Raw genomic sequence first — 22,638 nt, 5'->3', positions numbered from 1 at the left:
ATGAAACGGTATGCCTGGAGGCTTTTTGGTCTCACCCTTCCACCTCCTGGGTGACTTCCCCATATGATCAACTGTTAGGCTTCATATCTCGTAATGTCTGGACATCGCCCAATACAGTGGACCCTGTTCCAAGGAAGCCTAACAGATTTATCACTGCTCCCTCAGAGAAGGAATTTTTGACTAAGGGTGTCCCTGTAGATGCGATGCTGGTAGAAGCCACCAATAAGGAGCTATCAGAGACCCTCCTCATCTGTTCATCTTCCTAACAAAGAATCCAGGTCTATGGACAGATATGGAAAAATGTGCTTTTTCTTTAGTGGCCTTCACCCTCTGGTCACTGAATTACCTTACCCATTTTACGAGACTTTCAAAGGGATCTCCTCAGAGAACTTGGAGATATCCTTCAGGGTACCGTAGCTTCGGGGTCCACGGACAAAGTATTCTCCCAGCTCTCTACCCTCAATTCCGTCGTAAATTCCTCTATGAGACCGATTTCATATGCGGCTGATGGAACGAGCAGAGCAGCTGCAATAGAATTTCCCTGAAGAGACATTACTGGATGCGCCTTTGCAATTTTGCCGAACCCTTCAAGTTTTCCTTCACCAATGCCCCATTTGATGGTTCATCCCTTTTTGGACCAAAGGTGAAAGATACTTTGACCAGGCGCGAGCAGGTTGGAAAAACCTTGTCTGCCGTTGGTGTCCATTTTTCTGCCCTGTCTAGACCTTATCCCAAAGGTCAAAAGGGTGGAACGATATGGTTCCACAAGTCCCAAAAAGGTTTTTCTAATTCATGTGGTGACTCTTCCCCAGGGGCAGAGGGGGAAGTTATAATGGAAGACACCGACCTCGCGGCAGAGGGGGTCCGCAGAATCAGGGTGACAGAGATACATTCTCTGACAGGCCCTTCCAGCGCTCCTGAAATGAATGCCCACCTGCTCTTCTCTGAAGGCAGTCAGGGGTCAATTGTCACTGTACCCAAGCACCTGGCAGGAAATTTCCCAAGACAAATAGGTACAAACAAGTATATCCAGAGGCTATTACATACCATTTTCCATTCCCCCCCCGGTAAACCGTTCCTTACTAGATGTCCCACCCAGTCAAAAGGACTATGCAACACAAGAGATTCTCTCGTTGCTAGGAAAAAGAGTCATCCAAGAGGTTCCTGCAGACCAAATTGGGTCCAGAACTTACTCAAGATTCTTTTTAGTTTCAAAAAAGACAGGGGACTGGAGATCCATTCTAGATCTCAGCAAGCTAAACAAAGCAGCAAAGAAGTCAAAGTTCCAGATGGCCACTCTGCAGTCAGTATTCCCGTTTATCGGGAAAGATGATTGAATGTGCTCAGTAGATCTCCAGGATGCATACTACCATATAAAAATGGACAAGCGATCCAGGAGACGTTTAGGCTTTCGGCTGGGAGACAGTCATTACCAATTTTGAGCCCTGCCCTTTGGTCTCACTACAGCCCCCAGAATGGTTGCCAAATGCATGGCAGTGGTCATGGCTCACTTGAGACATCAATGAGACGTCAGGAATTCTGGGTGTTTCCATACCTAGATGACTGGCTCCTCTCCGCCACCACCAAGCATCTGCTACTATGGGCAAGAGACAAAACAGTGTCACTTTGTGCCAGACTAGGCATCACAGTAAATTTAAAAAAATCTGAGTTGTCACTGTCTCAGCATATTACCTTCTTAGGCGCAGAATTGGATTCAAGAAATGTGACTGCAAAACTTACCTCAGACAGAATATAGACCCTTCATCAGCAAGTCAGAATTTTGATATCAGAGAAGAAAGTTCAGGCCAGATATGTGCTGCAAGTTTTAGGTATGATGGCAACAGCTATTCTTCTAGTTCCTCTAGCACGGCTACACGAGGGTCCTGCAGTGGTTACTATTTGCTCAGTGGTCAATGCAAGAGCTTCCTCTTTCACATCAGATTGTCATCACGGAATCTTGCAAAAAAGATCTCCTTTGGTGGCTGCAGACAGCCCAGTTGTATCAGGGCCACCCTGTTGTTTTTCCCCAACCGAATGCAGTACTGACCACAGATATTTCCCAGATCAGGTGGGGGGGCATCATCTGGGGATGACAGTCCAAGGCCTATGGCAAGAACATGAAAGCCACGTGCACATCAACGTCCTGGAGATGAGAATGGTGCTGTATGCGTTGCAGGCATTTCAGACCTCTCTACCCACGGGGATGGTTGCAATTCAGACAGACAGTATGTCAGTTGTGTGGTATATAAACAAGCAGGGAGGAACCAAATCTTACCCACTATGTCGGGAGGCACAATGAGTTTGGCAATGGGCGATCACTTCTTAATGGTTTCTGATAGCAACGCACATCCCGGGGAAATCCAACATGATAGCAGACATATTCTCAGCAGAGCTATTCTGTTGCCTTATGAGTGGTCCCTGGAGATTGTGGAAAAGATCTTCCAGAAATGGGGCCAGCCTTGCTGTGACCTTTTTGCCACATCCATGAATGCCAAATGCAGCAACTACTTTGCCCTCATTCCTCCTGTGGGGAAGTCACCCAGGGATGCACTTGTTTGCGATTGGCCCCCGGGACTTCTCTATGCTTTCCCCCCTTTTCCTCTAATTCCCAAAGTACTGCAGAGAGCCAGCTCGTCGAAAAACACTTATGATCCTCATTGATCCTTACTGGGCTTGACAAGTTTGGTTCCCCTTTCTTCGCACCCATCTGCTGGAGGAGGCTTGGATTCTGGATCCAGTTCCAGACCTCTTGACCCATTCTTCGGGGGAGTTCCATCCATCTATCCGAACCCTCAAGTTGACAGCATGGCTGCTCCAATTCCACCCTTAGCCAGGTGTTACTCCCTTTCCCCTGCAGTGAGTCATATTCTCGTCTCGTTCCACAAACCGTCCACGAGGAGACTGTATTCCAGTAAGTGGAAGAGATTTTCATGCTAGGCTGCGGGACAGAACATAGAACCTTTTACAGCTCCTATTACTGCAATACTAGAATTTCTTTCTAAACTTTTTGATGAAGGAGCTGCAGCAGCTACCATCAGAGTTCAGTTGGCAGCCATTTCTAATTTCCATACTGGAGAAATGGGAGTTTCTGTTATGTCTCATAGGTTGTCTAAAGCTTTCCTCAAAGGTACCTTTCTTCTCAGATCCCCAGTCAGAGAAACCCCAGTTCCTTGGGATCTGCATCTCATTCTAACCTCACTGATTTTACCACCCTTTGAGCCTGCATAATCTTGTGATTTGAAGTATTTGTTGTGGAAGACTCTCTTTTTAGTAGCTGTAACCTCTACCAGAAGGATATCGGAACTACAAGCTCTTTCTGTTCGTGCCCATTATATAATTTTTCACAAGGATAGGGTATCCTTGAGAACTAATCCCTCATTTCTCCCAAAAGTTTGTTCAGAGAATAATATATACCAATCCATTGAATTCTACAGCGACAAGTCAGAATATAAACTGCATCAATTGGATGTACATAGGCAGTTACGTTTTTACCTGCATATGACAAAGGACCCCAGGAAATCCGACCAGCTTTTTGTGTCCTTTTCTGATAAAAAGAAAGGATTGCCAATTTCCAAAGTAACTTTGTCAAAGTGGCTTATTGATTGCATTTCCTTCTCTTACAGCAAGAATAATAAACAACTACCAGGGAAGATAAGAGGACATTCCACAAGATCAGTCTTAATGTCCTCTGCCTTTCAGGCCAGACTTCCTATTGATTCTGTTTGTGCAGCTGCCACATGGGTGAGACCCTTTACCTTCATCACGCATTACAAAGTGGATGTGGCCTCCCGGAACAGGTCTTCCTTTGGATCCACTGTATTGAATAGTATTTTCTCCTGAGCCACCCTGGGATAAAGGTGCTAGGGGCATTATCTCACTATCCCAACCTGCAACCTCCATCTCACCTACATTCTTGCGTCCCTCCCTCCTGCCCCCATCCTATGTTCCTGGAGGAACTGGTGGACAATTCTTTACTTAAGTACATAGTTGTGATGATTTGGAGTCTCTGTTTCTCCTTTTGGTTTCATGCCTAACATCTGTATATACTTTATATGTATGTATGTATATATATATATATATATATATATATATATATATATATATTTTTTTTCTGGTATACTGATTTGGGTTGGTCTAAATCTCTCACTTGCAAACAAGATCTGGGGATGTGGCCCACAGCATCATGGGATATGGTTAGCCTCGAGCCAGTGGAAGCTCTCGTGCTTTAGTATTTGGCCAAGTCAGAGCCGAGATCGCCTCCGAACCTAACCTGCAAGAATGTAGGCGAGATGGACAACAAACATGGAATGTTATGGTAAGTACATAACTTCTTATATATTAGGTTTTATTGGGGACTCTAAATTGTCTTTAGGTATATGTGTGTGTGTGTGTGTGTGTGTGTGTGTGTGTGTGTGTGTGTGTGTGTGTGTGTGTGTGTGAGAGTGAAAGAGAGAGATGAAAGAAAGACCTGACAACCTACTTTTCCTTTCCCCCTTGCCTTGAAAACTCCACATGTAGTATTGTCTTGTCTTGGGGGGGGGGGGGGCACCCAAGGAGTCTGCTGGGAACACGTTAAAATAAAGTTAAAGTATTAAAAGACAGAGATCAGGTTAGGAAAGTAGATGTAGTTTGCATAGGAGATTTGAATCAAGGAGTATTTCCATATTGTACAGAAATTTGTAGTATAAGGAGTTGTGTAAGAAAATGTATTGTATGCAGATGTATGTATCAAGTGAACTTGAATTATGAGTGCTCAGCACTGGTCAGTTGCGAGAACTGTCAGTGGCAGAGTTAGGTGTATCTGAATGGATGTTACTCCAATTCGTAGCAGCTAATTTGGGGAAAACATTTTTCAGCAATGGTGACTGCTCAAAAAGGGTGGGTCAGTAGGTTATCAGTGCTCACAAGGAAGTCTGAGCTGCTCAAGAGTTGCAGGCATTTTTAAGCAGTGGGTGTTAATGGTCATATCGAAGTGTGAGGGCACTGAGAAGGAAAGAGGGTATGGCCTCCACTGAGAAACATCTTTAATATAGTGGCACAATGGTGATGTTCTTTGTGTTTCACTGTTGCAGTCATCACATTTGGGTGATCTGCTTGCAGTAGCCCTCAGTCGGCCTGATTTTCAAAGTCTTGAGTCCTGCGTCGGTTGCTGTCTCATCTTCCATGATGTCAGGTAGTCAGGGGTATAAAGCATGCAGCCGATGCCATTACAGATCAGTCTTTCTTGCCGTGCGGTGCCTGAAGCAGAAGCAGTTCGCAAATGCCGGTCGGCCGACTCCTGAAATTTTCGTTTTCGAGTTTCAGATCCGAAGTATTCAACTAAGCTAAGTACCCCATTGGGGATCCTTTTTATTGCTCTAAACCGATATCAGTAAAAGTTAACAATTGTATTTCTTGTGGAAAGCAAAAACCTCATAAAGATGTTCATTCGTACTGCATTCCTTGCCTAGGCCCAGACCACGACGTACCTCGCTGTCGGTTTTGTGCCTTATTCAAACCTGATACTATTTGTCGTCGGTTCATTTACGCTTATAAATATTTTGGTACTCTGTTCAGTTATCCAGAAATGGCTTCGGTAAGCCACCCGACTACCGACATTCCGAAAAAATGCAAAGATAAAGACAGAGACAGGCCGCATAGGTCCAAAGCTGCCAACGACGCTTCTCCTAAGCAAGTCGCCAGTTCACCAATACTCAGTGAGGTGCTTTCGCAGCCCCTGATACCCACTACTTCAGATTTGCAAGCCTCTACTGAGACCCATTCGGAGTCTGGTATGCCGCAAGATGCTTCTTCGACTGTGGAACCTGCAGATCTCTCTACCTTGGATGGGTCCAGAGCCGCTGTGCAGGTACTGGCCTCTGACGGTGTATTCAGGCCTACTGACTTGCATATTAAACTGACACCATCTTCTTCTTCAAGGCCTAAATCTCGATCCTTGCCTAAAAAAACGACGTCCAGACCGCATGGTGAGGCCCCTATGCCTAAAAAACAAGTGATAAAAATGGCTGAAGACCGTATTACTCTAATCAGGGGAAGCCACCCTTCCCCCTCTAAGAGACCTAGGACTGATTTTCCTTCTGATCAGGATTCTGAAATTTCTGTTTCCTTTGATGGCCAGGATTTGCCCTTATCTACCTATGAGGATTCTGATGCAGAGGACTCCATTCCCTCTGCTTCCCTCCAGAGGATTTCCCTTTTGGTGAAACCTTGCATACTCTTAGGGAGCATTTTTGCTGGGAAAGCCAGGATTACTCTGACTCAAAAAAGAGTCTTAGGAAATTCTTTCTCCTGCCTTAACACAGGCCTTTAGCTATCCCTCCTGTACTGGACATTGTAGATGATGCCTTCTCGGAATCTAGCCTGGCCCCTGACTCTTTACCACCTGCTCCCAGAAAACCTGATAGGTATTACAGAGTACCTGACTCTCACAAGTTCCTCTTTAAAAATCCTACTGTGGATCCTGAGACCATTTCACTGGGACCTTAAGGGCATTAAGGCTACTACTGCCAGAAATCCTACACCCTCTGATAGAGATTCCAGGGTGCTGGATAGATGGGGTAAGAAGGTTTACACTTCTGCAACCTTGGCCATTAGGGCCTTAAACTGCCAGTTTCATATGTTAAAGTATCAGCAGCATAATATTGGATTGCTTAAACAGAAAATGATGTTGATTCCTGACTGTGCTGAAAATAAAGATATACAGGACTTAATGCATTCTGCTGAACAAGTTGGAAAACATACTTTGCAATGTGGTTTTGATTCATTAGAGGCATCTTGCAGGGCTGCTGTCACTGGGTCTGTACCTAGAAAGCATGCTTGGCTTAAGGAGCAATCTTTGCCAGATCATATTAAGGCTAAATTACTGGATGCTCCCTTACACCAAGACCATCTATTTGGCAACAAAGCAGAAGAAGTACTTAAAAAGATGGAGGAAAAAGCTAAATCTATGCAAACTGTTACAGATTTCCTGCAAGTACAGCCTTCCGGATTTAGTAGGCATTGGCCCTCTAAGAATTGGTCCTTTCATGCCTCTTTCAGGCCTTCTCAGTCCAAACCCAGACCAACAGAACACCCAGGCTTCAGTCACAAGGTACTCACAGGCCTAAGCAGTTGGGGGCTCCCACTTCCAAAGCAGGGAGTAGTAAGACGTCCCCCTATGGTAAACTGTCTCAATGACTTAACTTTAAACCTTCCAAGCCCTGCACAACTGACTGTTCCTTTAGGGGGAAAGATTGCCCTGCATGCCAAAAATTGGGAACTCATTACCCAGGACAAATGGGTTTTAAATATAGTTTCCCAAGGATATAGATTCCACTTCCACTCCTTACCAACCCCAAACGGTTGGCCAGACCTACCCCCAAATCAGTGGGCAGAGGCTCAAAAGCAAGTTCTCTCTCTTTTAAGCATCAGGTCTATTCAACCTGTCCCAGAAGAAGAATGGGAGCAAGGTTTCTACTCAAGACTTTTCCTGGTACCCAGAAAAGACAATTCCTGGCGGCCTATCCTGGACCTGTCTATCCTAAACACATTTTTGGTAATCCCAAAATTCAAGATGCTAACTCTTCATCAGCTGCTTCCCATTGCTAGGCAAAGATGCCTGGTTGGCAACACTGAATTTAAAGTAAGCTTACCTGGACATCCCAATAAGGGAATCTTGCAGAAGATACCTATGCTTCAGAGCAGGCTACATGCACTATCAGTTCTCTGCACTGCCCTTTGGCTTATCTACTGCACCCAGGGTATTCACAAAGTGCCTAGCTCCAGTCATTGCATTTTGCAGGCAAAGAAATATTCAGATATACCCATACCTGGACAATTGTCTAATTCAGGCAGAAAGCTGGGACATACTATTAAATCATCTGGCATTTGTAAAGAAATTGCTAACGTCTCAGGGGTACAATATAAACGAAAAGAAATCACATATTGTACCCTGCCAACAAATTGTATTCCTGGGAGCAAGCTTGAATACAACTTCCCAGATGGCCTACCTCACACCAGAGAAACAAGTTCATTTGACAGTCTACGTCAAACTACTAGCCACAAAGACCCAGCTAACTGCAAGCCCTGGGGTTCATGGCCTCTTGCATTCTACTAATTCCATATGCAAGACTGCATGTGAGGAAACTACAGTGGTATCTAAAAAGCCTATGGTGTCAACATTCTCCAGATCTAGAATCAATGATTCCTGTCATACCTTGTCTACAGACCGAGTTCCTTTGGTGGGTAGAGGCCTGCCACCAAAACAAGGTACTCCCATTCATTCTCCCCCCTTCCGCCCAAACCCTAACAACAGACACATCAGACTATGCATGGGGGCCTCACTTGGCAAGGCAGTGCATTCAGGGCAAATGGAACCCAAATCAAATGCACCTGCATATCAATCAAAAAGAAATGTTAGCTGTACAGAATGCTCTGACAGCCTTCAAGGACCACATTCTTCCAGGACAATTATTGGTAAAGACAGACAACACCACTGTTATGTGGTACGTAAACAAGCAGGGGAGAACCCACTCATACCCTCTCTGCAGACTATCCATGGCTCTGTGGAACACAGCCTTGAGCTACCAAGTGCACCTACAGGCTCAATTCCTGCCAGGAAAGCTAAATACACTGGCAGACGACCTAAGCAGAAATCTCATGGACTCACATGAATGGAAACTGGAACCAAAGATATTCAACATGTTGAGAAACAAATGGGGGAGCCCAGAGATAAACCTGTTTGCCCCCCACCCCCCCCAGAACTACCATTTGGACAAATTCTGCACAAGGACTCCCACAAATAAGCTTGAAAAGTGGATGCCCTGTTCTTCACCTGGAAAAACCTATCACCTCTTGCCTTTCCCCCTCTGCTTCTCCTCTCCAAGGTACTACTAAAGATCAAACAGGACAAACCAAGGACAATACTGATTGCACCAGACTGGCCACGCCAACACTGTCACTGCTGGCACCATGGCACCTGCCTCAGACCCCTGCCCTGCTGTCCCAGCAGGAGGGCCATATTCTGCACCCACAGCTTCAAACCCTGAACCTGGCAGCCTGGCTAATTACCTGATCTCTTCGTTACCATCCCTCAGTAAGCAAGTGATGGATGTAATTCTGGAGGCAAGGAGGCCTAGTACTAGAAAATGGTATGCTGAAAAATGGAAAAGATTCTGCTCCTGGAGCCAAACTCGGGGGATGGGCACAGCAACACCCAATTTACTTTTTCAATACTTAACTGAGATGCTTCACAAGGGCCTATCCTTTTCCTCCATAAAAATTCATGCCTCTGCCATTTCAGCTCATTACAATACAGAACCCACCCCACTTCTCTCATCCACTGCTAAAGCAATTCCTCAGAGGGGCCAAAAACTTAAGAGCACCCAGGATAGCGCCCCTACTCCAGACTGGGACTTTAACTTTGTAGTGGAAAAGCTCACTATAACCTCTTTTCAAGCCAGCTGCAAATGCAGAGTTGAAACTCCTTTCTTGGAAAACAGCCTTCCTTCTAGCCATCACTTCAGCAAGAAGGGTGTCTGATATACAGGCCCTCATGGCAGTGGAGCTTTTCATTATCTTTCATGCTGACAGGGTGTCCCTCAGGACCAATCCCTCCTTCATGCCCAAGGTGGTATCCAGTGTGGCCCTTAATCAGTCTATTCATTTGCCAACCTTCTTTTCTAAGTCACAGAACAAAGGGGAAAGAGTACTGCACTTCATGGATGTGCACCGACAACTTAGATTTTACTTGGACAGGATTAAGCCTCTCAGGAAATCTGAACAACTGTTGGTTGCATTTGCTGCAGGGGCAGAGGGGAAGGCCATTTCAAAGCAAACCATTTCTAAGTGGATAGGCCATTGCATTCATTTCTGCTATAAGCACCATGGAAAACCTACCCCACAGGTGATAAGACCACATTCAACCAGGACTGCATCTACCTCTACAACCTTTCTCAGAGGTGTCCCTACCAGGGACATCCTAGAAGCTGCTACCTGGAGTTCTGTACGTACCTTCATCAAGCAGTACCACTTGACAATTTTCTCTAAATCCAGAGCTGGCTCTGCCACTGCAGTTTTGCAGGGCTTTATAGCTGGTCCTAATCCTATCTAATTACCTCCTCCCATTCTTAGCTTTGGGAATCTACCCAAATGTGATGACTGCAACAGTGAAACATGAAGAACATAGTACAGATGTTCATCGTGTTGCCCTGCTGCAGTCATCACACTTGGGTTATCCTGCCATCAGGCAGTCCCGCAGTCGGCCTGGATTCCAAAGTCTTGGTCCGCGTCGGTTGCTGTCGCTTCTTCCCTGACGTCAGTGCGCCAGGGGTATATAAGAGGCATCCAATGCCATTTTCTTCAGTCTTTCTTGCCGCGTGGTGCCCGAAGCAGAAGCAGTTCGCAAGTGCTGGTTGGCCAACACCTGAGATTTTCGATTTGAATTTCAGTCCGAAGTCTTCAATAAAGCTAAGTACCCCATTGGGGAACCTTTTCTTGCTTCAGTCCGATGTCAGAAAAAGTTAACAATTGCATTTCTTGTGGGAAGCAAATACCACATAAGGACTTACATTCCTATTGTATTCCTTGCCTAAGCCCAGACCACGACGTCATAGGTTGTCGGTTTTGTGCTAGGTTTAATAAACGAATTATCAAACACCGTTTTGATTTCGCATGACACTATTTTGGTAGGAAATTTAATTATATCATGCCGTCGGAGCAGCCGACAACCGGCATACATAAAAAAACACAAGGATAAGGACAGGCAGCCTAGGAACAAGCCAGACTCCGAGGCCTATGCTGGGCCTGTCGCCAGTTCTCCGGTTTTCAGTGAGGTGCCTACGCAGCCCTTGACGACCGCAGAACTGGAACCCCAGACAGCTGCAGATTCTCAAGCGGAGTCTACAAGGCCAACGCAGCCATCTTCATTAGGCCCTTCCGACACCGGAGCAGAAGTAGACCCCGGTGCAGTGGAAACACCCTCGGTTGCAGAAGGTGTCTTCAGACCGACTACACTCACTATTAAATCTTATGCTAAGCTTAAAACTCTTTTAAAACCAAAGAACACTGTACATCAGTCTACAGTTCAAGGCCCCATGCCTAAGAAACTGATGCTTAAGATGGCTGAAGATTTGATTACCCTAATCAGGGGTTCCCATCCCCCTCCTGATAAAAGACCAAGACAAGAGGAGGATTATGCTTCCTCTGACCAGGTTTCAATTTCCTCAGATTCTTCTGAGAAACAGGATTACATTTTTCCACCTTATGAAGACTCTGATGCTGAAGACTGTATTCCCTCAGCATCTCCCCCTGAAGACTACTCCTTTGGGGAAACTTTACATACCATGAGGAAACATTTCCACTGGGAAGGCCAGGACTACTCTGATTCTAAGAAAAGGCTCCGAGAGTTCCTTTTACTACCCCAGCACAGACCTCTTGCTATCCATCCAGTTTTAGATATTGTGGATGATGTTTACTTGGAGTCTAGTCTAAATTCAGACTCTCTACCTCCTGCTCCAGCCAAACCAGACAGATACTACAGAGTACCTGACTCACACAAATTCCTTTATAAAAGCCCTGTGGCTGATCCAGAAACAATTTCCCAGGGTCCTAAGGGAGCTAAAGCTTCTATGGCTAAAAAATCCTGTGCCCTCTGAAAGGGATTCCAGAGCCCTAGATAGATGGGGAAAGAAAATATACACCTCAGCAACTCTGGCTATGAGAGTATTAAATTGTCAGTTTCACATGCTGAAATATCAGCAATTTCTAATGCCTCAATTAAAACAAAAAATGAGCACACATTCTGAACAGCCTGAATTCAAGGAAATGCAGGATCTTTTGCATGCAGCTGAACAGATGGGCAAACATACTTTACAATGTGGATTTGATTCATTGGAAGTTTCCTGTAGAGCAGCTGTTACTGGCTCTGTCATATGTAGACATGCTTGGTTAAAAGAACAAACCCTTACTGATCATGTTAAAGCAAAATTATTGGATGCACCTTTACAGCAGGATGTATTTGGTGTCAAAGCAGAAGAGGTTTTAAAGAACATGGAGGATAAGGCAAAGTCTATGCAGACGGTCAAAGATTTTTTGCAGGTACAACCCCCTCGTTTCAGCAGAAATTGGCCAATGAAAAACTGGTCCTTTCCAGCTTCTGACAGATCACAGAGAGGCAAATACAGACGGCCAAGGGGCAGAGGTCAGTCACAAGGCCCTTACAAACCTTGCCAATTGGGTTCTGCTACCCAGAAAGGAGGAGAAGACAGGCCCCAAGCTAGCAGAAGGCAAACACAATGACTCAATCCTCAAACTACCAAGCAAATCTCTCCTGGCAGCTCCCTTGGGAGGAAAATTATCATTTTTTGCAGACAACTGGCACATCATCACAAAAGACAAATGGGTGCTAAACATTGTCTCTCAAGGATACAGATTCCACTTTCATACCTTACCAAGGATAAAAGGAATGCCAAACCTGCCAACAAATCAATGGGCAGAGGCACAAAAACAAATTACAGCTCTCATGGACATGAGAGCCACTCAACAGGTACCTACACAGGAGCAAGGACAAGGATTTTACTCAAGACTCTTTCTAGTCCCAAGAAAGGACAAAGCGTGGAGACCCATTCTGGATCTTTCAATTCTGAACACCTATCTGCAAGTACCAAAATTCAAGATGCTAACACTACAGCAGCTTCTTCCCATGCTGGGCAAGAATGCTTGGCTAATAACGTTGGACCTCAAGGAGGCATACCTGCATGTCCCTATCAGACAAAATTGCAGAATATACCTCCGCTTCATTGCAGGTTCAACGCATTATCAATTCTCTGCACTGCCCTTTGGCTTATCTACTGCGCCCAGGGTCTTCACAAAATGCCTGGCACCAATAATTGCATACTGCAGACAAAGAGGAATTCAAATATACCCATACCTGGATGACTGCCTTATTCAAGCAGAAAGCAAGGACATTCTTTTAAAGCATCTGGCATTTGTCAAACACCTTCTAAGTTGCCTGGGGTACACAGTAAACGAAAAGAAATCAAAACTAGTGCCCTCACAAAACATAATATTCATGGGTGCCAGCTTGAATACAACGGCCCAGATGGCTTATCTCAGGCCAGACAAGCAACAACAGCTGACTCAATATTTCAAAATAATGGCAACAAAGACCCAACTCCCTGCAAGAAAAATTCTGCAGGCCTTGGGATTCCTGGCATCTTGCATACTACTAATACCATTTGCAAAACTGCATATGAGGAAATTACAATGGTACCTGAAAAGTGTATGGACTCAGCACAGCCACAACTTGGAAACAATGATACCACTCATTCCCTGCATTCAACAGGAGTTTCTATGGCACAGGCATGTCACCTCAACAAGGGTCAGCCTTTCACCTTACCCACAGCCAGGCAAACTATGACAACACATTCATCGGACTATGCCTGGGGAGCACACATGGCAGGACAGTGCATTCAGGGCAAATGGACTACAGATCAGAGGCATCTGCATATCAATCAAAAAGAAATGCTAGCAGTACAGAATGCCCTAACAGCTTTCAAGGACCTCTTACACCCAGGACAACTAATAATAAAGACGGACAATACCACAGTAATGTGGTACATAAACAAGCAAGGGGGCACACATTCCTACCCTCTATGCAGGCAAGCAATGACCTTGTGGAACACTGCACTGTCTTACCAGGTTCAATTACAAGCACAGTTCCTGCCAGGAAAGAAAAACACATTGGCAGACGACCTAAGCAGAAACATCATGGAGCCACACGAGTGGAAACTAGATCCACAAGTATTTGCAATGATAGCTCAAAAATGGGGACGCCCAGACATAGATCTGTTTGCAAGCCCCCAAAACTACCAACTTCAAAGATTTTGCACAAGGACATTCCATCCACAAGCTTGGAAAGTGGACGCCCTCTCATTCAGTTGGAAAACATTAACAGTGTATGCCTTTCCTCCACTGCCTCTCCTAGCAAAGGTACTGCTGAAAGTCAGATTAGAGAGACCACAGATGATACTCATTGCACCAGACTGGCCATGCCAGCATTGGTATCCAATTCTAAGGAACATGGCCCATGGCCCACCATGGATTTTACCACAAATTCCTCACCTGCTTACCCAGCGAGACAATCAGATTCTGCACAGCCAACTCAAGACTTTAAACCTGGCTGCATGACAAATTACCTAAACAACCAGCCAACACCTCTATCCAAAGCTGTTATGGATGTCATTCTGGAGGCCAGGAGGCCCAGCACCAGGAAAACCTATTCAGACAAATGGAAAAGATTTTGCGCCTGGAACCAAGCTAAAGGCCAAAATCCCCTTGATCCACACATTCCTCAGATTCTACAATATTTAACTGAGATGTTGCACAAAGGACTTTCCTTTTCATCTATTAAGATCCACGCCTCAGCAATTTCAGCTCATTACAACATGGATCCTCCTTTATTCCCACATCCACTCCTAAGACAGTACCTCAGAGGGGCTAAGAACATAAGACCGCCAAGGAGAGTTCCAACACCTACTTGGGATCTCCACTTTGTTCTGGAAAAGCTTACACTGCCGCCCTTTGAACCAGCTTTTTCAGCTGATTTAAAATTTCTTTCCTGGAAAACTGCCCTGCTACTAGCAATAACCTCAGCTAGAAGAGTCTCAGAGCTACAGGCACTAATGGCAGTGGAGCCTTTCCTCATTTTTCATCAAGACAGAGTCTCTCTATGAACTAACCCTTCCTTTATGCCAAAGGTGGTATCCAGTGTGGCCCTAAACCAAACCATTCATTTGCCCACCTTTTTCCCAAATCCCCAGAACAAAGGAGAAAGACTCCTGCACTCTTTGGACATTCACAGGCAATTACGTTACTACTTGGATAAAACTAAGGCTTTCAGAAAATCTGACCAGCTCTTTGTAGCCTATGCTGCAGGATCACAAGGAAAAGCTATCTCAAAACAGACCATCTCTAAATGGATAGGGCATTGCATACGTTTCTGCTACACGCATTATGGGAAACCGGTACCTGCTAACATTAGGTCCCACTCGACCAGGGCTACAGCTACATCAGCAGCCTTTCTCAGGGGAGTGCCAACCAAGGATATTCTGGAAGCTGCAACTTGGAGTTCAGTGCACACCTTCACCAAACACTATCACTTACCTCTATATTCTAAGACTAGAGCTGGTTTTGGCACTGCAGTTTTGCAGGGCCTACTAGCTTCTTCTAATCCTGTTTAACTCAACCTCCCATCCTTAGCTTTGGGATTCAACCCAAGTGTGATGACTGCAGCAGGGTAACACGATGAACATAGTACAGTTTTGTACCTACCATAAATGTAGATGTTCGAATGTTCACCCTGCTGCAGTCCAGGTTACCCTCCCTCCATCCCCTCTGAACTAGCTGAACTTATCTATACCACACTATCCTATACAACCTCTGTGGTGTATTTGCTTGTGCCTAAAGGTATTGTTTTATTTTTATCTAGCTATATATATATATATATATTTTTTTTTTTTTTTTTGCCTACCTATTGGGGGCACCTGATATCTGGGGCAAGAAAAACTGAAGAAAATGCGTCGGATGCCTCTTATATACCCCTGGCGCACTGATGTCAGGGAAGAAGCGACAGCAACCAACGCCGGACCAAGACTTTGGAATTCAGGCCGACTGCGGGACCGCCTGACGGCAGGATAACCCAAGTGTGATGACTGCAGCAGGGTGAACACTCGAACATCTACATTTATGGTAGCTACAAAACTGTACTTTGTGTACACTAACCATAAATGTAGATGTTCAAGTGTATTCACTGTTGCAGTCCTGGTTACCCTCCCTCTAGCCCCCTGACTTCTATGGACTATACCTCTGTTCTTGTTTTCTATGCTTAAAGCTTTTTGATGTATTTGCTTTTTTGTTGGAGGTGTAACCTTGTAAATAATTCCTTCCCATTATGGGGCACCTGACATCTGGGGCAAGAAAAACTGATGTAATGGTGTCGGCTGCATGCTTTATACCCCCTGACTACCTGACGTCATGGAAGATGAGACAGCAACCGATGCAGGACCCAAGACTTTGATAATCAGGCCGACTGAGGGCTACTGCAAGCAGATAACCCAAATGTGATGGCTGCAACGGTGAATACACTCGAACATCTACATTTATGGTAAGTGTTCACAGCTGTACTTTCATAGTATGGGCTGAGGTGAATCAACCTGAGAATTTGACTTTTGTTTTTTGGACTAAGTGGAAAATTTGATAAAACTGAAGTGCAGCTGTGGGATGTGAATATTTAGGACAAGGTAACAGGATATTAATATCAGTGGCTTTTCTTTCACCTTTTATTAAAAAAGTGAGCTGTTTTATAGGCTGCCTTTAGTTTTGTCTGGACTTTATCTGCTATTAGGTAAGGTAAAGAAAAGTAGATGTCTGGTTTTGAATTAGTCCCATGTATCTTTGCTGTGTCATGATAGGAAATGAGTCTTGATTTTTTTAACTCCTTTATTGAATTGTCATGGAAGACATAGGAAGACCAACCATATTAACATGTTCCTAGTTGCAACATAAAACAACACATTTTTTTTTGTGTAACCATCAATTCAGCATTACATAAATTGCTCAATTTCTGCCTTCCCTTAAATCTCACTTCGCCTCCAGAACATTAATCTGCATGTATTGTTTCCACAATTTACTTTTTTTTTCTACTTAATTCGCTCCTGCCCTTTTCTAAAAATCCCACTTCCAGTTCTTTTAGCTCTGTTACACTACTTCCAGTGCATTTGGTTTAGACCAGGGGTCTGCAGCCCTCACTATCAAGAGAGCCATTTTGGCCCCTCTCCCACCAAATAAAATTCATCTGAAGCCACAAAACCTGTTTGACCCCTAAAATGAAGGTAACATAGCGTATAAAGTTGTATATATAGTTGTTATCTTAAAATAAAAACTAAATTTATAAGAGCAATATTTAAAGTCTGTCCTCCTTTTTGTTCCTTTGTTGGGATTACTCGATTGCTGTGTGTGTGTGTGTGTGTGTGTGTGTGTGTGTGTGTGTGTGTGTGTGTGTGTGTGTGTGTGTGTGTGTGTGAGATCTCTCTCAACCTTTTAGAACAAGAAATCTGGACAAAGCCATAAATAGTGGGACACAAAGGCCCAAAAATAGGGACACTTTTTTTAAATATTGCTCTTTCAAACTTAGAAAGTTGATAGAATAACATATTTTGCGCTAGCATGAATTTTCTGAAGGGTATGAAGTCTGAAACTCAAATGTCTATTTTTTCTGACTTCAGCCCTCAATGATTTGCCAGAAAAAACACAATTTTATGAGAAGCACACCAAAAATATGAGGCAAAAGGCTGGACATTCTGTGAAAATCTGCATAGTTGAGAGGTAACTGTGTGTCTGTGTGTCTGTGTGTGTGTAAAATGCATGTTAACAGAAACCATGTTATTCTAGCAAGTTTCTAAGTTCATAAGAGCAATATTTAATGTCCATCCCTATTTTTGTTCCTTTGTTCTCCTTTATTTGTGGCTCAGTCCAGATTTCTTGTGGCAAAACTTTGAGAGGTATGGAAACCTTTCAGGAGATGCTGCTGCCAGGGGATTGTTTGATTGATCTGTGTGTGTGGAATGCATGGCAACAGAAATAATTTAATTCTAGCAAGTTTCTAAGTTTATAACAGCAATATTTAAAGTCCATCACTCAATCCCTCTCAGTGTATGTGTGTGTGTGTTGTGCAGTAGAGTGGCCGTTATTTTTCAAAGCTACAGGGAGCCACTGCCGAGGGGTGCAAGAGCCACATGCGGCTCCAGAGCCGCAAGTTGCAGACCCCTGGTTTAGACTATGATTTCCATTTTGTAGTAATTGTCTTTTTAACAGCTATCAGACTTGCTGTCAGACTTGAACATAGAAAGTCTTCTTATGTCTAGGCAATTCAGATCCAGTAAACCAGCTCAAAAAAAATTCGTAGTTATAGCCATTTGTTCAACCAGTATTGCTGAGAGGGGTACTCTGTAGGAAATTTTTGAAGTCTGCCAACTCATTACACCCCAAAACATATGTTCCCAGTTACCTAGTTCTTCCCCATCACACCTCCAACATTTGCTGTCTACCCAAGGAAAAAAATCTTTGGAATCTGGGTTATAAATATACATATGCAGACACTTACAAGCAAAAATTCTGAATCTTCTAAACTTTATTGCACGTTTGGGAGCCATACTTGCATCATCCCATTGTTTCCTTGGAATTGCTTATCCAGTCCCTCTTCCCAATCTTTTTAACCCCCTACTGATTGGTTCTTATAGTTATTATGCAATATTTTATATGCCATACTAATTTATCCCTTTTTTAAAAGCAGCTTCTGTTCTAGATTCAATTAAAAACTCTACCAGAAGAAGTCTTTCACTTAGGATTACTGATCCTGTTCTCTTCCTATAATCTATCAATCCTTGATAGGGAAAGCAGTCTCTATTACACAGGCCAAATATCTTCTTAGCCTCTTCCCATTATATTATCTTTCCCTCTTTCATTATTTGGACCCAATACCTTGGTTCCTTTGCCAGTTTTCTCCAGTAAACTCCAACCCCCTCTTGCTTAATCTCTGTAACCCTAATTGCATTCATCCCTACTGGTGGAATCTATTTTCTTTATTCTCTTGTTGGCTTAGTTCTTAGAATACTTTTTGCTACTTTATGAATGTAAGATTCTGTATGACTGCTGTTGTTTTCCTTCAAGATCTGCATCTGAAATCCCACTATTTCCTTATTTTGTGAATTTCTCCCCGCTTCAGCGTCATCATCATTCCTTTCCAATTTGAATAATAGCTTTCTGCTTGTGTTATGCATATGAGCCTTAAGTGTGTAGCTCTAAACTATCCCTTAAAACCAGGTAGTCCTAAACTTGTATTGTAAGGATCATCTTATTCCACTTGACTCTTGCCCTTTTCCCTTCCCAATAAAATCCTCCAATTCTTTATTTACTTTCCACAACTTCTTTTGTTGATGACAATTATGCCTGACCTGTATATAAAGCTAAAGGGATTAAAAACATTTTCATTCCTATCTTTTTATCTGTAACCCTAAACACACATTTGATTTTTTATTCCTATGGAAGTTTTTTTGAAAATATTCCCTACATTAATAAAACTGAACCTTTTCTTATTTTTTGTTTATTTTTTTTTTAATATAGATGTCAGAGAACCAGTTTATCCTTTCTTTCACTCATCGTTTCCTGGAGCATCGAGGAGCTACCACTTATTTTGCCTTTTGTTACCCATTCTGTTACACTGAATGTCAGGAGATACTAACCCAGTTGGATGAGAAGTTTGTGGACTCCAAATATTTGTCTCCTAGCAGGTATATAAGAATATGTTGGTCTTTTGCACTCAGTATCATTTAAGGTTATAAAAAAAAAATCAAAAGGTTGATTGAATTTTGCCATTTCATATATTAGTAGTCATTTAAGAAGTATTTATTTGCATGTTTTTTTATTTATTCTTGCAGTTCTTGTCCCATTGTACATCTGATGCAGTCTTTGTTCCAGCTGATTCATGGTAGCTACATTTCTGAAAACAACTGTTGTTATGGAAACAGCATGTTTTTACTTTAAACACTGCTTAACAGCAGTAAACAGATTGGCTTCTACTCGGTATCAGCCATTTGTTCACCTGTTTTTCTATAGTCCAAAGATCCCTTTACAAGATGGTGTCATTTGTTTCCAGGCACTGCTGCTTTAGTATCATATGGTAAATCTTGTATGTAAAGTAGCACTACCATGAACCATACCTCTTGACCTCTTAGAGCAAGAAATATGGATAAAGCCATAAATAATGGGGAGATAAAGGCCCTAAAATAGGGATACTTTTTAAATATTGCTCTTACAAACTTAGAAAGTTGATAGAGTAACAGGTTTTGCATTAGCATGAATTTTCTGAAGTATGTGAAGTTTGAAACTCAAATGGTCTGCCATTTTTTTCTGACTTCAACAATCAATGATTTGCCAGTTATTTGACAGAAAACCGCAATTTCATGAGAAACAGACCAAAAACATGAGGCAAAAATCTGGACATTCTGCAAAAATCTGTAGAGCTGTATTCCTTGAACTAGTTTCAAAGTCCAGAAATGCAGAATTTATTCATCTGGCTGTTTAGCTTCAAGATGTATTTTTTTGTTTTACCTAAACTGACTTAATCTGTGCATGATGCTTTGTAACATTTATTCACCTCAGTATACTTCACCTTCAAGTTGTGTATTTTTTTACCTAATTTCCATGCATTTAAGTTTAAGACTTTGTACTCCTTGATATGGAAGGGAATTGCTTGCTATGTTTTTGGGAAGACTGTGGCAGCCCCGCTTTAGTCTGTGAACATGAAGGTCTCTGGTAGGACTTCCAAGATGGCTGCACATTGAGTAACAGCTTAATTCTAGTTCTCCCAGTGTGAAAACAGAAACTTAACAAAGAAAGCCAGGGGATTTAATTTCTGGGTACATTTCAGTAACTGGTTAGTGACCGCATTGCCTAAATGCCAGGAAAAAAGAAATAGAGGGCCTGAAAGAAAATCAGTTACAAAAGGTGAGGAAAAACACTGACTGGGAAAAGTTCAGCAAAAAGCATTGCAAGCTCCAGACGTGACTTCTAGTAAACTAGAGGAAGGTGTAAGACAGCTGCATGCAGACCTGATTAAAATGAATGAAACACTGATGGAGTGTCAACTCAAACAACAAAAGGCTAAATGGAAGGAGCTTTAAACAGATATATAGATAAGTTGATAAAACTGCAGAAATCAAGAGGTTGAAATGAAGAAAAGGCTGGCTGAATATGAGACTGCTCAAGAAGAGATGTTTAAAAAAATAATAGAATTAGAGGACAGAGCACGTAGGTAAAACCTGAGATTGTCTGCTCTACCAGAGAAGCTAGAAGAAACAGATTGTATTACTTTTATGCAAGCACAAATAAGCAACTGGACTGGTATTCCACAGCAAGAGTTGTTAACTGAAAGGTCACAGCATTTGTATGCTCCAAACCTGACTATGAGAAAGCAACCTAGACTTTTAATAGTAAAGTTGCAATTTCACCAGCATAAGGAGATGTTTCTGACAAAACTGTGGCAGAAAGGCAAAGTACTAAAAGTGGGAGACAGCAAAGTGTTTGTGGAGAATGATTATTCATTGTATGCCAGGTACTCATGTACTTTTGTTCTACTGTTCAGGGAATGTCGAGATGCAGGCATGAGATTCAAACTGCTGTACCTAGCCGTCTTTAAAATATTCTTCCACGGAGGGACAAAACCATTTTTGATGAAGTACATGCTAAGGAGGAAATATAAACGTTTGTCCAACAAAAAAGTGAGCTGTGAAACAGGAGACTGCTTCTTGTTCTTTTGGTAATAAAGACCACAGAGAGACTGTGTCAGTGAAACCTTTCCAATGTTTCAAAGGAAAATGCTTGAGAAGGAAAAAAAGCACAAGAGTCTACTAAAAGAATTGAGAGTATGTTAGACATGAAGCAGATACAGGATTTGGGAGTTGGAGATGAACAGGAATAAAACCAATAGCATGGAAACTGACAAATGTGGGATGGATTACAAATTATTAATTATATTTGGGAAACATGACAAAACAAGAAAATCTAGAAATATTGGACTGTCGTGGACTTTGTTAAACTTGTAAGGGATTCTACAGCATATACCCTATTTCATGTCATTAATATTCAGAAAAATACTTAGGAAAAGGGAAGAGGAGGGAGAAAGTAAACTGTAAGCAAAATAACATTTTTTCTTATTGGTACTATTTTTATAGTGCATGCTTTTTTGCATGCTATATAAAGTAAAGTTTTCTCAGTTATTTTTAAGTGTAATGGGGATACTGATGTAAGTAGGTGTTCCTGTTTTTTCTCCCTTTTCTCTTTCTCCTTGTTCAGTTTTAAAAAAGGTAGGCACTGCAATGTAAAAAAAAAAGTCTGGTTAAAAGCCTATGACAAAAGAAAAATAATGTGCTTTTTCTCATTCTTGCATAAGGGAATTAAGGGAAGGACTGGATTAAGGCCCTTAGCTTGATCTAGTAACAAGCTATAAGAGAAAGTAAGCAAATGAAAAAAGAACATTGAATATTATATTCATGTCAATGGTCACAGCTAGCTTGAGACTGATGGGATGTGTTTCATATCTCAACAGCTGACTCCTCTCTGCTCCCACCAAGTCTGTACTCATTCAAGCCAGGGACTAGTTGCTCCAATTATGTCTTCAACTGTGCATCACAGTGAACTATGCTAAGTCTCGGCTCTCCCCCACTCAAATGCCGAAGTTTACTGGATACTGTGACACAGTTCGCAAGCTTACCATAAGCAAGAATAAATGCCTTACAGACTCACAGACTCAAGTATCCCACATCCTTTCTCTTCATTCCCCACCAGCAAGGTTGGTATTGCAACTCCTTGGATCGATGGTAGCTTCCGTAACTCTGGTACCTCTAGCAATGTATTATATGAGGATACTGCAATAGATGCTTGCAGTGCAATGGCCAATAAGATGACACCCTCTGTCTGCACTGATACAGGTTACAAAGATTTGCAGAGAACACAGCTTAGTGGATCACCACAAAAGAAGTTTCTCTGGGCCATCATTTTATTTTTTATCACCCACAGCCACTGTGACTGCAGTTGCCTCCCAGC

General features: G+C 42.8%; 1 protein-coding gene across 2 annotated transcripts in view; it reads left to right on the top strand.

Annotated features, from left to right (window-relative positions):
- Positions 1-22,638, top strand: part of AGBL5 (AGBL carboxypeptidase 5) — a 2,459,386-nt gene that overhangs the window by 413,154 nt on the left and 2,023,594 nt on the right. For both annotated transcript variants that reach the window (XM_044062862.1, XM_044062863.1), the window contains exon 4: positions 19,159-19,325. In XM_044062862.1, the coding sequence (XP_043918797.1) occupies positions 19,159-19,325 (167 nt within the window). The remainder of the gene's footprint in view (positions 1-19,158; positions 19,326-22,638) is intronic.

Source organism: Protopterus annectens, chromosome 2.part1 (genome assembly GCF_019279795.1).
Source record: "Protopterus annectens isolate FY-2018-M chromosome 2.part1, PAN1.0, whole genome shotgun sequence".
NCBI lineage: Eukaryota > Metazoa > Chordata > Ceratodontiformes > Protopteridae > Protopterus > Protopterus annectens.
The sequence above is the reverse complement of the archived record's forward strand: the minus strand, read 5'-3'. Positions and strand labels throughout refer to the sequence as shown.